This window comes from Misgurnus anguillicaudatus, unplaced genomic scaffold, assembly GCF_027580225.2.
Source record: "Misgurnus anguillicaudatus unplaced genomic scaffold, ASM2758022v2 HiC_scaffold_26, whole genome shotgun sequence".
Lineage (NCBI taxonomy): Eukaryota > Metazoa > Chordata > Actinopteri > Cypriniformes > Cobitidae > Misgurnus > Misgurnus anguillicaudatus.
In genome coordinates this window covers 2,561,171-2,582,500 of record NW_027395276.1, presented here as the reverse complement: position 1 = coordinate 2,582,500, position 21,330 = coordinate 2,561,171, and the positions used below count along the sequence as shown (strand labels likewise).

The 21,330-nt window shown below is 38.3% G+C and overlaps 2 protein-coding genes across 6 annotated transcripts in view; both read left to right on the top strand.

Annotated features, from left to right (window-relative positions):
• LOC129443172 (ras-related protein Rab-12) overlaps positions 1 to 6,009 on the top strand; it is a 28,239-nt gene extending 22,230 nt beyond the window's left edge. Inside the window, exons 5-6 of the mRNA XM_055203619.2 lie at positions 1,107 to 1,211; positions 2,549 to 6,009. Coding sequence (XP_055059594.1) covers positions 1,107 to 1,211; positions 2,549 to 2,656 — 213 coding nt within the window. The 3' untranslated portion in view covers positions 2,657 to 6,009. The remainder of the gene's footprint in view (positions 1 to 1,106; positions 1,212 to 2,548) is intronic.
• A 3,134-nt stretch (positions 6,010 to 9,143) lies between these two features.
• LOC129443166 (microtubule cross-linking factor 1) overlaps positions 9,144 to 21,330 on the top strand; it is a 75,109-nt gene continuing 62,922 nt past the window's right edge. For 3 of the 5 annotated variants that reach the window (XM_073864373.1, XM_073864371.1, XM_073864370.1), the window contains exons 1-3: positions 9,145 to 10,419; positions 14,292 to 14,516; positions 14,591 to 14,749. In XM_073864373.1, coding sequence (XP_073720474.1) covers positions 9,658 to 10,419; positions 14,292 to 14,516; positions 14,591 to 14,749 — 1,146 coding nt within the window. In that variant the 5' untranslated portion in view covers positions 9,145 to 9,657. Of the gene's footprint in view, positions 10,420 to 14,291; positions 14,517 to 14,590; positions 14,750 to 21,330 lie in introns of all 5 variants that reach the window. The other 2 variants (XM_073864369.1, XM_073864372.1) reach the window with 2 other exon arrangements.

Genomic DNA, 21,330 nt, shown 5'->3' with positions numbered 1-21,330 from the left:
ACAGTTGCCTACAGTAGCAACGAAAGTTGCGCTACCTCTCACGCGCTTTGGAAGGGAAAATAATCAAACGAGCAAGTTGACAGTTCTTGACGAGAGATTTACAGTTCGGCTGTAATAGAAAATATTTTAACAGATTAAAATTAGTGACGCCCATATTATAACAATCGGGGCTTTACAAAATAGGTCCGGGGCTCAAGCCCCGCTAGCCCACCTCTAGCGCCGCCCATGCTCACGAGCGCAATGAGCAGCGGTTGCGTGACTTAGTGTGAATGATTTATTTGTTTGCTTTATTCTAAAGAAAAAAACTGTGTATTGTTATTCATGTTAACACATGGATTTAAGTTGATTTTGAGCTTAAGGTCATGAATTTTCGCATGTATGCAAATCCTGATAGACACATCAGAGTGGTAAAATATGGTGAAATATGCATTTGGTGTGTGGTTTGTGTAGTTTAACTAGTTTATAGTAAAACCCTTGGGGAGTCAGCCGACATTGGCTTAACTTAACACCCTTTTTATACGTTACAATTACTACGCTCACTAGTACAGTTTAATTGGTTGATAGATGCACTGGGGACCAAATTATGGCACGAAAACGTAAACAGATTTTCATGATATGTCCCCTTTAAGGAACAAAGGTTATGGTGCAGTTTATGTCAGATTTAATTGTTAGTCAGATATATGTTGTTAAATGGCATTTTTAGAAATATCCATCTTTCCCCATTCAAGTAGACAGGACATTAGTCTGTTATTTTAGATTTATACCACGTGTCTGTTGAATGCTGTATTCTGATTGGCTGAGAAATGTTCAGTGGGTATGCATTAATTTCTGATAACCGCACACCTAACTTGTCAAATGTCTTAAAAATAGGCACCAGAGCAATGTTTGTGGTAACCGTGGTATAAGATGAATAATTGACTCCGGTCCTTTGAATTATTTGAAAATAATGCACACCCGCGGTGCATTGCACCTTGGGTGTGCATTATTTTCTCATAATTCAATGGCCCGTCGTCAATTATTCCTTAAGTAACACTCAATGTGTTCCCATTTATTTGTCCAAATGAAAAAAATTACAATAAAAAAGCATGTTCACTTTTCTCTGGCAGTTTGCTTCACGGATATCAGGAATGCGTTTCTGTGAGGCCAGCGCCAAGGATAACTTCAACGTTGATGAGATCTTTCTCAAACTAGTCGATGATATTTTAAGTAAGGTGAGTGTGGACTGTGATCCCTAATAAAAGGGGTTGTTTTTTTAATTACTTTAATCACTTTTCATATTACTCTAACCCAGAACTTTTACTTAAAGGAGTAGTTCACCCAAAATGAGCATTCAGTCATTATTTTCTCAGCCTAAACCTGTAATAGTTTCTTTATTTTGTTGAACACCAAAGAAGATATTTTAATTGATGATAACCACACAGTTGCTTGGACCTATTGACTTCCATAGTAGAAAATAAACAAATACTATGGAAGTCAATGGGTGCCATCAACTGCATGCTTATTACGGATGAGTAAATGCAAAAATTATAATCCTTACATCATTTACTCACCCTCAAGTTATTACAAACCTGTATAAATTACTCAGTTTTGCTCAACATAAGAAAGGAAGGAAGATATTTTTAAGAATGTTTGTAACCAAGCAGTTTTTTTCCTACTATTGAAATGAATGGTGCCCCTGATCTGTTTGTTTACAAACATTCTTCAAAATATCATCCTTTTTAATTGACAATAAAATTATATTTTTTGGTAAACTATCATTTTAAAGGAAAACGCCACGATTTTTCAGAACTATGTTCTTACCTAAACTTAGACAAACTAATACCTGCTAAAAATGGCCACGTTTTATTTTGTGCCACCATACTTACTCGTGTAACTACTCATGTGACAGTCTTTAAATAGGGAAAACATGAAAGTGTTTGGTGGCTTCTAAATTCATCCCTGTTTGGAACCTAAGGAATGAATGGGGCTAGGCTAAATGCTAACATATTCACGAGGCGCTATACAAAGACTAAGTGCGTGCATTGACATAAGGTAGGTATGTATTAATTTGTCTAAGTTGAGGTAAGAACATTGTAAAATATTGAAAAACGGTGGTGTTTTCCTTTAAAGCAACACCATGTAGTTTCCATGTAAAATGACTTACAGCTCCCCCGTGTGGTTGAAAAGCGCAACAGTGCCTGGTATCAGACACTCTTCTGCAGGCAGAGGGAGGGGCGGGGCTGTGTGCTCTACCCTCCACCGCCACTTTCAGAGTGTGCTTGTAGCAGCTAGGAGGCTGCTCAGGTTGCAGCAACAGTACAATTTGTCCAGTTAAAAGTTGTTCTATCACTGAAATAATTTTAGAGACATTATTTAAAGGTCGAAAAACTACATAGTGTTGCTTTAAACTACCATATGACCTATTCACTTACAAATGCGAAATGGCTGATTAGAAATCTTTTTGCTCCCAAAAACATTGTAAAGCCATGTTTCCGAACTATGAACATCTGTGGCTGTACAATCTGTTTCATTGTTAAATCTTTTCAAGCTTTCTGCTATTTTCCTTTAGATGCCACTTGAGGTCCCCAGTAGAGAGCTGTCCAACAGCGTCCTGTCACTTCAACCCGAGCCCGATATTCCACCAGAGCTGCCGCCTCCTCGCATGCGCTGCTGTTGAGACTCCTGTGCTTTTGTAAAATCCCAACAACTTCTTTACTTCATAACCCAATGTGTGCAATTACTGCCTTCCACCAGCAGGAGGTGATGTGCTCATGTTGTGATGCCCTCTCACCGGTGAGCTTTTGAGACTCCAGCCCAAATGGAGCATAATAGAGACAGGTCTTTACAAAAGAAGATAAAGAGAAATGCTTTGGTTCTGTTCCTCTCATTTGTGAATATAATCTTCTCGAGCGATGGACTGTTTCACTTAACACACATTCTGTATTTGGTACCACGATACACTTCACGCGCGCACATTTTTTTCTGATGGTCCATATCTACACTACCTCATTTTTGGAAAGCACAGGATTGCGTTTGTCCGACAACGATGTGCCTTCCTTTTTGGATAGCGCTGCACACGTGCCACAAACATGCATGACGGAAGTCGTACGATTGGAAACCCATCAGATCTTATGTTTTATGTGCGCCACTTCTGTTGTATGAAGGATACTCTGTCCCTTTCTTTTAAAGGAAACATTTAGGACATTATTCCAAAATGCCAATGCATCTTATTAGGACATAATGGCTGATTAATATCAAATCAATAAATTGATCAAATCAATAGCTCCTCGTAACTAAGAAGCATCTTTCTGAATTAATTTGGGATTAAGAGCAAAGCGCATATAAATTAATGCATCCGTAATGGTTTGTTTGCCCCATTTTTAATCACCAGCACTTGTAGTGTAAAGTAGCCACATTCAATCAGTGTTATTGTGTTTTTCTTTTTTTTTTTGAGTGGCCAGAAGTGGATATTTTATTTTGCACTACAATCCATTTGTAGGTAGTTAACAAATAGCTAACATGCTGAAGGGTTAATAATGTTATCTGGCATCAGTTATTGTGTCTTAGTGATGCTCTATAGATGCTGTTTAACTTGAATAGAATAAAGGAGGATTATAATTAAATTTCAACTGGGAAAAGAAATGCTCTCATCAAAAGGGCTATTCTTTACGGAGAGCAGGCTGACGATTACGCAGGATGGTTTGATAGTTGGATGGCTTTCAGCATCACTAACTGAAGAATAACTACAATATCCAACATCATGGCCTCACTATATTTATGCTATTGGTGCAAGAGATAAAAGACTGATATAGTTCATCATTTTTAAGAGAGGGTTCGTGAGAATGATTAAGACAACTGAACGGGTGATCTTACAGCGTATGTGTAAAAGTAGTAAATGTTTAATACCTTTTTTAGTTCTGTTATAGTACATGAGGATTGATGAGTGTTGCTGTGGAGCTTCATGGACACAAAAAGACATTTTGTGATTCTTTTTGAGTTAATCGCACATAAAATGTGTTGATCATATCATATTCACCCCAAAATCAAAAGAAAACTGTGCTTTCTTTTTTCAGATTGTGACAATTACAGTTACCGTAATGAAAAATATCTTTCTCATTGTCATACAGTCCCAGGTGAAAAGTAGTACACTATCATTATGTACTAAAAGTGCTCATTTTTTGCGCACTAATTTTGTACTTTATGTACAAATTTGTATTTAAAGGGATAGTTCACCCAAAAATGAAATTTCTGTCATTTACTCACCCTCATGTTGTTACAAACCTGTATAAATCTCTTTGTTCTGATGAACACACAGAAGATATTTTGAGAAATGTTTGTATCCAAACTGTTCGTGGACCCCATTCACTTCCACAGTAGGAAAAAAGAATACTATGGAAGTAAATGGGGTCCACGAACAGTTTGGTTCGTAAATGATGACAGAATTTTAATTTTTAGGTGAACTATCCCTTTAAGCACTAAAATGTGCTTTTAACATACCATCTCTGTATTAAAAAATGCATTATAAATTATAAAAAAAATTAAATACCACTTGTAGTAAACATCAACCCATCTTTCATACAAAGATACATTTTAGCACATTTTAAGTACACTTGGATGTGCTTCAGATTATCTTAAGAAGTACTAAAGAAGAATTTTGAGTATATTAAGTACAAAATTAGTAAATAGAGCACTTTAAAGGGATAAATCGGCCAAAAATTATATTAAACCCATGATTTACTCGCCCTCAAGCCATCTGTGATATATATTCATAATTTTTCAGACAAACAACTTTTTAGTTATTTTAGAAGATGTCCTAGATCTTTCACTTTTTTTAAATGTAGGAATAAAAATGTTTTTTTCAATCTTAAAGATTGTGCATCCATCCTTCACACAAGTAATCCAACCAGCTCCATGAGAATAAACAAAGGCCTTCTGAGGGTATTAATGCGTAGAAATATCCATATTTAAAATGTTACCGAAAGTTAGTTATTTTCGTTTGTAACGTCGCCATCTTACGCCAGTGTATGCACTTTTGCGGAGGGTTCTTTGCTGTGATGCTATGCGTCTCGCCCTTCGTCGAAAAGTGCGTACACTACGCTGTACTTTCTCCTGAATGCAGAGGCATCTCTAAGATGGTGGCGTTACCGGAAGCTAGTTATTTTTGTTTATAAAGTTTTACATATTGATATTCTACTATAAAACCGCAGGGATTACCCGGCCTTTGTTTATCCCCCTGGAGCCGTTTGGATTACTTTGTGAAGGATGGATGCACAATCTTTGGGCTTGAAGGAGGTGGACCCCATATTCATACATTAAAAAAAAATTAAAGATTGTGTCCATCTTATAAAATAACTGTGTTTGTCTGAAAAGTGGTGGACATATGCATCTCAGACGGCTTAATGGTTGAGTACATTATGGGTTTAATATCATTCTTGGCTGAAATATTACTTTAAGTATAAAAAAGTGTATTTTTTTACCTGGGGTGATGAATAAACGAGGGATTTTCTTTTTTAATTAAATTAAAAACAATAAATCTTTCTTGCAAAGATGTAAATGATTCTCAATTTAAATGTATCATTGTTATTGCACATTATGGTAATGAGAATTGGCTAAAAATAGAGTCTTTAAGTTTGGTTTTTAATATGATTTGGAAAGTTAAAGAATAACTTGGTGAGGTTTGATTTAATACTTTAACAAAACGAAGGTTTATGCGTATGTGTTTTGTGACTGTTTATGTTGTGTGCCTCAGATAAGTGTGTTACACTAAACTTAATACCCGTTCTGTATTTGAAGGACTGATATCTCAGTATTACTAACTTAACACTATTTTTGACTGTATTTCTGATCTGTATTATTCAAATAGCCCAGGTGTTCCTACATTTAATTTATCCCCTTTCAGGTTTAGCTTAAGTACTTGAAATGTCATAACCAGCATGTGGTTTATTTGTGTTAACAGTGTTAGGGAACATATACTAACCTCATGTTTGAAGGCTTGTGCTATATTATAAATTTGTGAAATACTCTATATTGTACCGTCTGTGTTTGCATTTTTACTTTCTTAGCACGATTGACTGACTCTTATTTTTGATTGTTGTTGAATTTATCCCATACCTGTCCTGGAGTCAGATTTAGTTTGCCGAATAATGAAAATTCAGTCATCATATGCTCACCCTTGTTACAAACCTGTATGCATTTTTTTGTTCTGCTGAACTCAAAGATATTTGTAATTAAGCAGAAAACAAGCGCCATTGACTTCCATAGTAGGAATAAAAACTACTATGGAAGTCAATGGTGCTCAAAAATGATATCTTCCTTTGTGTTCAGAAGAACAAAGAAATGAATACAGGTTTGTAACAACGAGGGTAAGTCAATGGTGACTGAATTTTCATTTTTGGGTGAACTAACTCTTTAAGGCCTAACTTTTTTGCAACAAAGTAACTTCAACAGACCTTTTGTGTTTTCAGGTTTCTTGTTTATATAGTTGCATGGTCGTGTTTGCTACAAAAGTAATTTCATGTTCTTCAGAAAGGCTGTTAGTTGTGCTGAAAATATTAATTCAATCCAACCTTCTCTTTAGTACATGTTGCCTTGATGAAACTTATTTTGTACAGAGTTGCCTTATTTAATCTCTTACCTTGGCCAAAAGGATAGCTTACCCAAAAATAAAATGAGTTTCTTTATTCTGTTGAGCACAAAGAAGATGGGAAAAACAAATACTAGCATTAAAATTTCATTTTTGAGTGAACTATCCCTTTAACATTGCGAAAACAAAAGATTAAATGGATCCTCTTGCACAGAAGAGTACTTTGTATTAATAAAAAGTTGATATTAGGTCTTTGAAACAGTTTCGGCATGTTTAAGGAGTTTCATGTATTTTTTAACTTGTGGCATTCTTAAACTAATGAAGTACAAATAAAGATCTATATTTATTACACAGATGTTTGTTAGATTGAAGTGCTTTGCTTTATTTGCAAGTGTAATATTAATATTTTTTTAATTAATGTTTTAATGATGTTTTCAAAGTATCTTTAACATGTTCAGATGTGCACTTTATTTTTAACAGAATGATGGCGCTATTGGATCACCATAATCTAACTGAAGAACTACTATAACTTTAATTTTAAAATCCATATTAATTAAATCCATTCAGGTTTTACACTATCTGTATTTTAAGCTATTTATCTTCTGTATTAAATCATCAAAGACATTTTTTTACTGGTAACAATATTTGGGATTTTGCTCTTGTCATCTATCGCTCATATTAGCATTTGAGAGTTTTCCTTGTCCTCATTTTGTGCAAAGTGAGATTTAACATCTCTAATGGTCTCCTTTAGCATGATCTGCTTTAACCAAGCTAAAGTAAGGTGAGCTGACACAACCTGACCTGTGGAGTACTATCCAATGGAATAGCGCTAATAGTGTGATCAACTCTGCACTTGATTCAGTGAGTGCATATTTTACATTTTTCTGATTTATTTTGATTGGTTGATCAGCATTTTTATTGGTTTGAACCACAAAATGCAGGGTCTGAAGGGGTTAATTATTTGTTTGAGTAGATTACATATGCACGAATAGAGGCAAATTCGCACCAGGCAACGGGGGTCACTAACTTGCAGTTTTCGCATCAATTGCGTCTTCTGCGCAAGTTTCAACTTTCGAATAATTTCAACCATAGTGGAACACATTATTAGCTGGGTTTCCTTCCAAACGTGCAGCAAATCTTTTCAAAATTTGCAAAAAAAGAAGATTCTAATGCTTTTCTAGTATCTAAATTTTGTGTTCAGAAAAAGGAATGCAGCATTTTTAATGCAGGCACTAGCAGCATGGGCATTGCGATGACATTGATTCTCATATATAGTAAGACAACTTCAGTGGAAGCAGCTAGACGGTCAGTCCTGTGGGTTTAATGTTCACTATATCAGAATTTATTCGGCAAATAAGTTTTCATCTCCCATTATTCTCATTTTTGTCGCATTAAACAAAAACCACCTCAAGCGAGCGTTAAAGGTGCAGTATGTAAATTTCAGGGGCATCTAGTGGTGAGGTTGCTAATTGTAACCAACAGCTTAGTCCACTGCTCACCCCTTGCTTTTGAAACACATGTCATCGTCGGAGACAACTTGGTAAAAAATGTGTCCGTTAAGGGCTTCTGTAGAAAAACGGCGGCACAAAATGGTGACTTCCATGTAAGGTGACCCTCAGTGTATGTAGATAGGTCTCGTTCTAAGGTAATAAACATAAAACGGTTCATTATAAAAAAAAAGGTATTTATACACCCCTGATAATATAGTTTTCTATGTTTTTGCATTTCTGTCAAGAGATCCTTCTAAAAATTCCACACTGCACCTTTAAATCATAATTGCAAACTAAGGGATTTTTATGTGAAATATGGCATTTCAATTACTCGTTTTTGATGCAATACTCGACATTTTAATAAATAAAAAACCATTAAATTATACAAGAAAGTAGTGCTTTTGGTTAGTAGCCTTATTTTTTTTTTAGGTTTAATTACACAGAATTCATGATAAATTTATGTATTTCATAAAATGTCATAAAACTGGGGCCCCCTGGCACCATCTTGCGGCCCCCAGTTTGAAAACCACTGAACTAGGCTAAAACCGAGTTCAAGTCAGGGTTGACATTTGATCAAAATGTTCTTTGTGGAACCAACATGGTTATTTTGTGACATCACTAAAAAAACATTTTTAAGCATGCGCCAACCCTACTGAAAAATCCAGCTAAGATCAGCGTAAGCTGGTTTTAGCTGGTCTCCCAGCTTGGTTTTAGCTGGTATTGCTAGTGTAGCAAGCTGGTCTGTGTTTTGTTCACTTTTTAATGCTGGAAGACCAGCTGACCCACCAGCTTGAGCTTTGCCAGGCTGGAAGGACCAGCTTAGACCAGCTACCAGCTTATGCTAGATTTTTCAGTAGGGAAATTTATTATGGTCGTATTTTGTTTAACAACGCCTGTAAGTACATCAACGAACATTTGTTGTAATTGGAGAATTAAGGTGGTGTGGCTTTCATTTTCATGTTCCTACAAATTTGCTTTCATTTTCCTATTTTTGCAAATGTTTCTATTTTGCATATTTTCTACGTGTTGTGAGTTTGATTTACGTCTGTGTTTTTCCACATACATTCGACGTACAGTAAAACTGACGCGTCAAGTCTCTGGTCCACCACGCGTACTCACGCCGCGCGTGTGCTGCCGGTGTACCGGGGCGCGGGAGGGGTGTGTTCCGTATTTGTGTGTAGAAGAACAAGCGCATGCGCTTTACGAGAGCCGAAACAGAAGCGGAGCGCGTCAGACCGCAGCGGCTGCAGATTTTTCCCGTCAGACGGGAGGGGAGGAGAGGAGGCCAGCAGGAAGAAGGGACCGTAGGGAGATGGGAATACTTTTATTCAGAGGGATATGGATTTAACGCACAAAATCACGGAGATTCTCACTTGACATCGCAACATCCACCCGTATTGCGTTCGGAAGCACTGGGAATTATAGGCTAGGCTACTCTCAACCCCGGTGATGATGACGACTGGAAAGTGAATCTGGAGTGATGAGACAAAACGCGAAAGGAGAAAAGCGCGCTGCTGGATCCATCCGACAGGGTTGTTGTCTCCCCGGACTCAGGGTTGATTATCGGTACCGTCGTTCTCCTCTCACAGGCGTGGAGGTCATATAATGGAGAGCCCCAATGGCTCCGACACCAAACCGCAGAGCCATCATCATCCTCAGGTGGAGAAGAAGAGGTTAAACCGCGCGCCGTCCCCTGCCAGACCCGTCCTTAAGGATGTCCACTCTCGATCGGGCAAACAGATCGTGCCAAAATCACCCAAACTCAACAAGCCGCAAGCGTCCGCTGCTCCGGTAGCGTCTCAAAGCCGCGTACCGAGACGCGCCACCCCCAGCGCGAAGGAAAAACCGGCACCTGCAAAAAGCAACATCAAGCCATCATCTACAAAAAAGTCCGTTAAGGTCACTCAGCATGCAGCATCCGAACCGAAACCGTCCGGCAGAGGGGTTGACACCGCTCCGCAAATCGCCAAAAGCAAGCAGAGGTTGGCCCCTCTTTCCCACGGTCCCGTCGGATCCCCGATACGCGTTCCCACCGGCCGGGTTTGCCAGACGGACAGCAGTTCGGATTTGTCCGATTGTCCATCCGAACCTCTGTCCGACGAGCAGAGACTCGTTCAAGCCGCCAGTAGCGATGTGGAGTCGTGTAGCGGCTCCGGTTCGAGCGAGCGCGGGGAGCAGGTGGCTGAGATTCGTGTGCGCACGGCGGACTCGAGCGCGACGCTCAGAGAAGCGGCGATGTCAGGTGCGCACGCTGGGAAATGTAAAGCGGAGAAAACCGCACAATTCAAAGCGGAAGGGAAGGAAATGATCCAAGAGGAATTGTTAAGGGAAATCGAAGACCTTCGTTCGGAAAATGACTACCTCAAGGTGAGCCAATGTTTTAATTTAAGAAAATATTATACTGTTGTATAAGCCTACTATATGTACTAAAATAAACGCATGTAGTGTTTTGAACCTTACTATAGTAAATATTAAAGTGTAGCCTACTACAGTTTACAGGTTTATCAGTTTATACTAGCCTATATACTAGGCCTAAAATTATGCCATATAGCCTACTATATATACTATACTACAATTTATTATAGTAAACACTGACTTAAGTATGTGGGCTGTGCCATATAAGTGCTGGTACTTCTATATTCATATACCATGGTATTTACATGATAGTCCAACGTATTATATAGAATAGGCATATTACCATCTCCAAAATAACTATACAGTGCCATGATGCTTTTAAAGGGGACATATCATTAAAATCTAACTTTTGTTTATATGCTTGGCCCTCAGTGCTTCTATCAACTTAGTTTTGGTAAACCATTCTCTGCAAGCATGTGAAAAAATAGATCTTTGACATTTGGCTCCCCTAGTGATGTCAAAAGGGGATCTTAGTATAATAATGCCACCCCTTAATCTGCACTATCCAACCACGGCACTGCCATTTAGTGCAGAGAGAAAGTGAGAGAGAGAAAAAAATAATTGACAGCATAATTGAGTTTCAATTAACAAACCACCATTATGGTGATCAGTGTTTGCATTTCATCAGCTCATTTGCATTTTAAAGGACACAACCTAAACGGCACATTTTTGCTCTTACCTACAAAGTGACAATTTTAACATGTTATAATAAATTATCTATATGATATTTTGAGCTAAAACTTCACATATGTACTCTGGGGACACCAAAGATTTATTTCACATTTTAAAAAAATGTCACCTTTAATGGGTTTTTAAACATCTGGGGGCAGTTTCCCAGACAGGGTTTTGATTAATCCAGGACTAGGCCTTAGGTATTTCAAGTAGTTTATTAAACATGCCTTAGAAAAAAAATCTTTACTGTGTGCATCATCTTGTGACAGAACAATGGTACAGATATATTTTAAAATAGGTCAGTGCCAGGTGTTTTCAGTTAAGATGGCTCAAACAAGCTAGACTTAAGCCCTGTCTGGGAAACTACCCCTTGGTTTTTACTTACATTTCTTTGTTTTGTATTTATTTGCGTTTCCAGATTAAACCCTTGGTCAGGTTAGGTCTTGATGTTCTGCTGAAGGATTAAGTGACACTTTCACTGTGAAATCCATGTGACTGCATGCAGTGCTAGGTGTTTGCACGACAACCCCTGTGCTGGTTAGGGCTGTCACAAGGATTAAATAATCGTCTCATCGTGATTTTTTTACCTAATCACAATGATTTTAAATCACCGCAATGATTGCACATCTCTAAAAAAACACAAGGGGGAGCTGGAGCGCCTGTATAAACGAGACAGTATCAGATTATTTTTAAAGGAACAGTATGTAGGATTGTGGCCAAAACTGGTATTGCAATCACAAAACTTGTGGCTAAAACTGGTACTGCAATCACACAACTGGTGGCCAATACAGAAAATGACAACATAAACATCAGTTGAGGGCTGCAACTGCTCTTTTTAAATGACAATATCCTGGACAGACCACTGTTGTCAGTGATATAAGTATTTGAAATGAAAATGATTTCTTAATGTCTAGTGACATATCAGGGCCATTTTATGATTAATTGATATACATTTTTTACATACTGTTCCTTTAAATATGTGTTATGTGTATTGATATTTTCTGCCAGATAAACCTTGCAAAAGATTTAATTTAAATAGTCACAACAATAGCCTCTTTCACACAGTAATTCTGGTAAATTGCCATGAATTTACCAGAATGAATTTACCAGTAAATACAAAAATGTGCTGTTCACACACGCAGTGGCGTTCCGTTATTTTACCAGTAAGACATCATTCACACATCAGTATCAAAATACCGGTAAATTCGTTCAGAAAGCGGAAGTACCTGTAGCACGCGGCGAGCTCAGTGTTGTATTTGTAAACAATCCACGTCGTTCATAACCACGGTCCGTATTTTGTTGTTTTCACGTCTGTGGTAAACAGTCGCGAAGTTGCTCATGACCAAACAACATTGAATGAGACGACGGCACTTTAGGCTTCACAGAGGGCGTGCTAAGGACGTCGGCAAACGGCGGTAAGCTGTTTTAAACAACTTTGGTGAAGAAATGTGGACGTAAACTTCAGGTGTGCTCAACTTTCAAGTAGCATGTGTGTGGAAACGTCAGTAAATACTGCGGGGGTAAACGCGTCATCTGTATTAAAACGCTATGATTGGCCCGAAGCTGTCAGCACAGTCTGACGTCGTCCGTTCTAAATGCCGGTAATCCTATAATTTTCGTTCACACACAGCGCTTACCAGTAAATTACTGGTATTCTTACAACCTGTCTTACTGGTAAATTGGGAGCACTGATTTACCGGAAAGGTTCTGTTCACACATGACATTTTAACGGCAATTTACCAGTAAATTACCAGTAAAGACTGTATGTGTGAAAGGGACTACTGTGTGTTAATTATTTCACAAACAAAGAAAAAAATGTTTGGGAATTAAAAGTCAAATCAATAAAACAGACAATTAATCTACATAATCATCAAATCCCTAAAACAGGCAATTAATTGTCATAATCGGCACAATTTATTAGACAATTAACCGTCAGCCAAATTTCATAATCGTGACAGTCCTAGTGCTGGTGTGGTACATCTTTCATCATACTGCTCATTTACACCTCAAACCTATGCAAACTATTCTGCACAGTTTGTTTATTAGTATTTACAGATATCTCTTTTACTATATCTCACTGCCCATGTAAGCTTTATTTGGTTTTCCATATTCCTTGCATAATTATTAACGATGAGGCTTTGAGATGAGCACACAACTCAACAGCAAACATCCTCTTGTTTTTTTTTTTAATTGTTGAATATGAATGCAGTGATGGGATCAGGGGACCATACTGCGGTCTTGTTTTGTTGCATTGAGACGGATTCAGAATGATTTCACATCACATCAATTTATTTGAATACATTTAAGGATGATGTCACAGGACACTTCAACACCTGTGCTCCCAGAGTAAAACTGATGGCAGCCCTATAATCGGCATAATTTCATCAAAGTTTCATTTCATTTGTCAGATGGAAGAGTGCATGAGTGCTGTCACAAACTGGATTTTCATACATTTATAAGCACTCGAGTCAGTCCGTTCTCTGAAGACGTTAATCCGTTTTAGTAGCTTTGCCTGTAATGGATGCATCTCACACAAGAGACATCCACAAAAACAAACCTCCTGAAACCTGGATGATGTGTTTAAAGCCTTACAGCAGATGTGCATCCATGATTATTTATCATTCCCTCGTGTATCTCTCTTTTTTTATGACCTTTCTTTTTCCCTGTTGAATGACATTGATAATTTAGAGGTGTCTCATAATTGATGTTTGACAGGAGCAACCGCACATGACACGGCAGAATGACACGTCACATGACCACGTACAGTGAAGGTCATTGTGTTGGGCTGTTTATCATTGGCTGTGTCTCGTTTTTCTTCTCGACCTTGTTTACTGTAGATGTCTATAGTCAGTGTTTAATGGAAAATGAGGCTTTACAAATTAGCGCCATCAATTAAAGTTCGGGGCTGATGTCAAGTTTTTATAAATGTCTTTCTTCTTGGTGGATTTTATTGACAGATTATTTTGAACAAAAACATATCGAACGTTGGGATACTATTCATTGATTTCAGTCTTTGGCATTGCCTTACATAATATTATAGATATCAAGGTTATTTTTCACTTATTTACATTATGCAGGATGATTTATGCAGAAAACTTTAAATTACTGGGTTTGGTTTGCTTTCATTCTTATTTGAATTCGGATTGCTTTAGGATGAAGTGGACGAGTTGCGTGCCGAGATGGAGGAAATTAGGGACAACTACCTTGAAGAGGAGGTCTACCAGCTACAGGAACTACGCAGGGAACTGGACCGTTCCAACAAGAACTGTCGAATCCTTCAGTACCGCCTCCGCAAGGCTGAACAAAAGAGTTTGCGTGTAGCTCAGACCGGACACGTTGACGGAGAGCTTCTACGCGGTCTGGAGCAAGACCTAAAGGTGAGTCTGCTTTGGTTGGCGTGTATGTATTATTGCTTAGACGTACAGTGCATTACATGCCACTTCACGCACAGGTGGCCAAAGACGTATCGGTGCGTCTGCACAATGAACTGGAGACAGTGGAAGACAAGCGCACCCGGGCGGAAGATGAAAACGAGATGCTCAGGCAAAAGATCATCGAGGTGGAGATCTCCAAACAGGCCCTGCATAATGAACTCGAGAGAGCCAAAGAGGTAAGACATTGCTAGCAGATCTTAAGATAATAACACGCATCTGAAAGTGGAAATCTGGTTGTTAAAATAAAATATCACACCTCTCCGGTGACTTTATAAGTGGGATTCGATTTTGATATTTGTCTTTAAAAGGCAAGGGGTTATTTTCGTGCTTGCTTACAAGGGTATCCCAGAATCCCCTTTGAAAACATTCCTTGGGGCAGCAAATCTCCTTAACAGATTATTGCATCCTGACATTTTAAGTGTGTGTATACATTTGCTTTCTTTATTTAGTATACAGGGAAGGCAATTTTAAAATAGTTAACGTTTTCAAGAGAGTTAAAGGGATAGTTCAGCCAGAAATAAAAATGACCCCATGATTTACTTACCCTCATCCCTGATGTCCATCATCTTTCAGACGAACACAAGTTCAGTTATATTAGAAAATGTTGGGCTCTTCCAAGCTTTATCATGGTAGTAAATGGTGCTACTGATTTTAAAGCGCAATAAAGTCCATCTATCCTTCACATAAGTAATCCACAAGGCTCCAAAGGGTTAATAAAGGCCTTCTGAGAGTAATCGTTATTTTGTAATAAAAATATATTGAGGGTGAGTATATCGTGGGGTAATTTTTATTTGTGGGTTTACTGTCCCTAAAACAGTCATCCTTTTTACTTACCATTATGTCATAGTAAATGTGTAGCTTGCGTGAGCTCAAAGTTGATTTGGATAAATTTTCCTTCTGGAGCTTGACACACCCAGTTTCCTGTTGACATTTTGTATTCCACCATGAAAGTCGGGTTGGATAGCCATCAATTATTTACGGCTAAAAGATCAATTTTTTGGTAACACTTTATTTCACATTGTCTTTTGTGTAGTTACATATCATTACTATAGGAATAACAGTAAGTTGATTACATGCAACTCTAAACCAAACATAATGCTGCGTTCACACCAAATGTGAAGCATCATGTTCCTCGCTCTAGATTACTTGCGGGTTTCAACTTCGCGTAATGCAAATTTTTCATGAATATTTTCAACTTGCGCAAAGACACAGTTTGAGCCGAATAGCTAGTGTTTTTTTGCGGCAATCACACCAACCATTCACGTGGTTGGCATCGCACTGCACGATTTTGTGGCTATTGTGTCTTATTTGCATTGACTTTGATTGATCTACTTGCGCAAATCATTGAATTCACCTTTGGTGTGTATGGCAAACGCGTACATGTGTTTGTGGGTTTTAACTTCGTGTCATGCACATTTTTTGTGAATATTTTCAGCTTGCGAGAAGACGCAGTTTGAGGCGCATAGCATGTGTTTTCGTGGCAATCGCACCACCTGTTCGCGTGAGTCGCATAGCCCTGTGCTAGTTTGCGGCTATTTGCTTCTTTGCATTGAGTTTAATTGTAATCTACTTGGGCAAATAATTGAATTCACATTTGGTTTGTATGGCAAACGCGTACATGTGTTTGTGAGTTTTAACTTCGTGTCATGCACATTTTTTGTGAACATTTTCAGCTTGCGCAAAGACGCAGTTTGAGGCGAATAGCTAGTGTTTTTTTTTTTGCTGCAATCACACCAACCATTCGCGTGATTGGCATCGCACTGCACGATTTTGTGGCTATTGTGTCTTTGCATTGACTTTGATTGTAATCTACCTGCGCAAATCATTGAATTCACGTTTGGTGCGTATGGCAAATGCGTACATGTGTTTGTGGGTTTTAACTTCGTGTCATGCACATTTTTTTGTGAATATTTTCAGCTTGCGAGAAGACGCAGTTTGAGGCGCATAGCATGTGTTTTCGTGGCAATCGCACCACCTGTTCGCGTGAGTCGCATAGCCCTGTGCTAGTTTGCGGCTATTTGCGTCTTTGCATTGAGTTTATTTGTAATCTACTTGGGCAAATAATTGAATTCACATTTGGTTTGTATGGCAAATGCGTACATGTGTTTGTGGGTTTTAACTTCGTGTCATGCACATTTTTTGTGAACATTTTCAGCTTGCGCAAAGACGCAGTTTGAGGCGAATAGCTAGTGTTTTTTTTTTTGCTGCAATCACACCAACCATTCGCGTGATTGGCATAGCACTGCACGATTTTGTTGCTATTTGTGTCTTTGCATTGACTTTGATTGTAATCTACCTGCGCAAATCATTGAATTCACGTTTGGTGCGTATGGCAAATGCGTACATGTGTTTGTGGGTTTTAACTTCGTGTCATGCACATTTTTTGTGAATATTTTCAGCTTGGGCGAAGAAGCAGTTTGAGATGAATAGCGTGTGTTTTCGTGGCAATCGCACCACCCGTTCGATTGGCTTGCATCGCCCTGCACGAGTTTGCAACTATTCGTGTCTTTGCATTGAGTTTGATTGTAATCTACTTGGGCAAATAATTGAATTCACATTTGGTTTGTATGGCAAATGCGTACATGTGTTTGTGGGTTTTAACTTTGTGTCGTGCACATTTTTTGTGAATATTTTCAGCTTGCGCGAAGACACAGTTTGAGATGAATAGCGTGTGTTTTCGTGGCAATCGCACCACCCGTTCGCTTGACTCGCATCGCCCTGCACGAGTTTGCGGCTATTCGTGTCTTTGCATTGAGTTTGATTGTAATCTACTCTCGCAAATCATCACGTTTGATGTGTACGGCAAACATGTACTTGAGTTTGTGGGATTTAACTTGTGAATTGCACAAAAACGCAGTTTGAAGCAAATAGCGTGTATTTTCGTAGCAATCACACCAACCGTTCATGTAAATTCGCATCGCCCTGCGTGAGTTTGAGGATATTCATGTTTTTGCATTGACTTTGATTGTAATCTTCTTACACAAATCATTGAATTCATGTTTGGTGTCTATGTGTTTGTGGGATTTAACTTTGCGTCATGCAGATTTTTCGCAAATATTTTTTTTACTTGCCCGAAGACTTTGAGGCAGTTTGAGGCGAATAGCGTGTGTTTTTGCGGCAGTCGCACCACTTGTTCGCGTGATTCGCACCGCCCTGCACGGGTTTGTGGCTATTTGTGTCTTTGTATTGACTGTGATTGCAATCTACTCACGCAAATAATTTAATTCACGTTTGGTGTGTATGGCAAACATACTGTATGTAAAAAAACAGGCCTGTTAATGAAAACACTGAAGTAAAGCATTGAAATATCTTTGTAAAGCTTTGAGTGTTACAGTTGTGTCAGCTATAGCGCATCTCTCTTGTGGTTTGTCCTAGAAAACCACCGGCTCCAGTTTTTCATCCTTTAAATCTTAATCTTTACTCCATCTTTGCCCCACAACAGCAATGAATTGAGATTGTGTTGTATCTTCCACATTGTCTCTTTTGATTAACTGTACCTGTTTTTCCAGGGGATGTCAAGTCTGTTCAAGGCTTTAAATTACAAACCTTTTTGAGTTACCTTTTTTGTCCTTTAATTCTTCAAGTAACGATTCATGTTCGCGTGCTGTGAGACCCGTGAACCAACACGTAGATATGATAAACCCTTGATGTAATGTTTTATTCTCCAAAGAACCATCTACATTTATTCATTTGGCAGATGTTTTTATCCGAAGTGCATTTTATAAGTTATACATTTTATCAGTATGTGTGTTTGCTGGGGATTGAACCCACAACCTATGTGCTGTGCTGTAGCATAACGCTCTACCAATTGAGCTGTCATGCATTAAGTGAACCATACAGTACAGTCGAAATGCTGAGATCTATTTTAAGTACTACAGTGGGATTTATATGTTTAAAAGTGGTATACCTGCATTCCTGACAGGTTGACGGGTCTCGTTTACATGAAAATAAAGCCTGTTAAACAGACTGGAATGCTGTTAAGCCGGGCAGACGGGAAATGCGCCCGTTGCTTTCAGTAGTGTGACGGCATGTGCTGTGTGTCACAGTGTTGCATAGAGAAGATGCTAAATAATGTCTTTATCATCAAGACATTTGCATTTATGCATTTAATCAAAATGCTGTAATCCAAAGCAATTTACATGCCATTTAAGATGTACATTTTATCAGCATGTATGTACCCAAGCGATCCAACCTATGACGTTTTCTGTGTCAGTGCAATGTTATACCAACTGAGGACTGTGTGTGTGTACAAAAATGTTTTATTGAATAGACAACCTATATTTATATACAGTAGTTCCAGAAAGTTAATGTATGAGCTTGTGCATCTTCTGCATAGCTTTGTGTCGTCTCTGCGTTATCATCGGTGTCCAGGTTGCTTCGTGCCAACTCTGAGGGATTGGCATCCGGACCAGAATTAATCCAACTGAGCAGCCGCTTATGAAACCTTCTGGCAGATTCCCGTCTCACAGGGGAGGACAGGAGAGAGAGCGATGCTTTATATCTGTCAGTCTGTGGAATGGCAGAAGCTTATGAGAGTTTTCATAAACAGTTCAGTCGTTTCGTGTTTTGCAGGGTTGCTAATGAGAGCCTGTCATTTGTAATGCACCATACTGACTTCATACATCCAGATTGTTCATCCAGTCTGATAAAGCAGCTCCGTTTTACAAGAAACATCATTCGATAGGCTGTTTTTGGACTAAATGACTGAATATTTAAGACGGCATTATTTTAATTTAGTAGGTGTGTGGTGCACTTCATGATGTTGCTACAGTTTCTTTATGCTTTTCACAGTGCTATTCGTGATATTACTGCATGTCATGTCAAACTCCATTTCCATGTATGGTGTAAAGTTTACAGTAATTTCTTAATTATTAAACAGACACCTCTTAACAAGCCAATCTCAACTGTGACGTTACAGTCGAGATGTATGTCCCCATCATTAAATTACACATTAAATTAAGTTACAATGCTAAAAGCAAAGCTGTGACTGCTGAGTTAGCGCTATATGCTAGTTAATGCTATATGCTAGCGTTTAGGCTGAAGTTCTACTATTGATGTTACAGTTACATTTTGCAGGTCTAGACAGAAAAATCAAAAACTTACATCTCAGAAATGTCTCTATTCAATCTCCGAATAATCAACCTTCTTCTGATACAGTCTCAAACATAAGGGGCCCTATTTTAACGATCTAAGCGCATTGTCTAAAGCGCACAGCGCAACGTCTAAATGGGCGTGTCCGAATCCACTTTTGCTATTTTAACGACGGGAAAAATGGTTTGTGCGCGAGCGCATGGTCGAAAAGGGTTGGTCCTATTGTAATGGGAGTATTTTGGGCATAACGTGCAGTAAACCAATGAGAGTCTCAGCTCTCATCCCCTTTAAAAGCAAGTTGCGCTGGCGCTATGTCTAATCCCTATTTAGATGACGAACTTTGTAAACTGAAAAACTAAGCGGAGGAAGAAGATCCACAGTTTAAGATTAATGTTAAATAATTGTGTTGTTTTTCACTTGTATTGAAATTGTTCTTTTTTTATTAAAACCTTTAAAACCCGTTTTCTTTTAGTCATGGAAGTAAAAAGCAGGCTTGTAATTGCTTTAAATGTATGACTATCCAATATCATCAAAACATAATTTACAAGTATGCAAGATAAGGTTTTCACTCTATCTCCTGTTTGTTACAAATAAAGTATTTTTAAAGAAATTACAAACGGCTCTCCTCACGTTTCAGCACTTTGGACAGCGGTTTTTTAGCAAAGAGTTTTTTTAAGCATTACTTACAAATGTTTCTCATCTCGCCATATCCACAGATAAATCATATACAATAAATCCGTGAGGTAGCATTAAAAAAAAACATTTAAAAACAGACGCATTTGTTTAAAGCAAAGCATTTATTTACTTACCAGGCTGCAGGTGAAGCAGCTCTTTGCGCCTTCTAACGTCTCATAATCAGTCCTCCTTTATAAATATGTCCAAGAGACTCAATAATAATCTCTTACATTCAATCCTTTAATCTTTCATATTTAAAAGCTTTTTGTGCTGCTGCGCATTTATGTACTTTGTGATAAGCAAACCCGCGTTGTCCTCCCGTTTATAGGCGCATATTACTAATGCGCTCTTTAAATAACATAAAACATATTGCGCCATTGACTTTAGACTTTAGACCAGGTTTTTGTTGGTCAATGGCGTAGTCTATTTTAGTTGCCTCAAAATAGCAACGCGCCAACAATGCGCCTGAACACGCCTCGTTTTTCAGACCAGAACGCCCATGGGCGCAAAGGGGGTGCAAATGCATTTGCTATTTAAACAACGCGGCGCTAAACGTGAAAATTAGGGTGGAAACTAGCGAAAGACACTTGCGTCGCGCATTGCGCTGCATTGCGCCGGGTGTAAGATAGAGCCCAAGGTCTGTTTACACACACACACAGAGCTACTGAACTGAACCGCTCTGAAAAACAGCCAATCAGAGCAGAGCTCAACATTATTATTCATGACTAGGGCTGCAGCCAGTGTTGGGTGTAAGTAGTTACTAAGTAATTAGTTACTGTAGTTTAATTACTTTTCCCTTGAAAAAGTAAAGTAAGGGATCACTCTTATTTTTCTTGTAATCTAATTACAGTTAATTCTGATGTAACTAAATACTGTATGGAATGTAAAACAATTTAGACTATAATACAATAGTGGATTTAACATGGTTTTAGTTAACATATCTCACTATTAACTGGTTGATTATTATTAGCATTAATATCAATGAGATGTT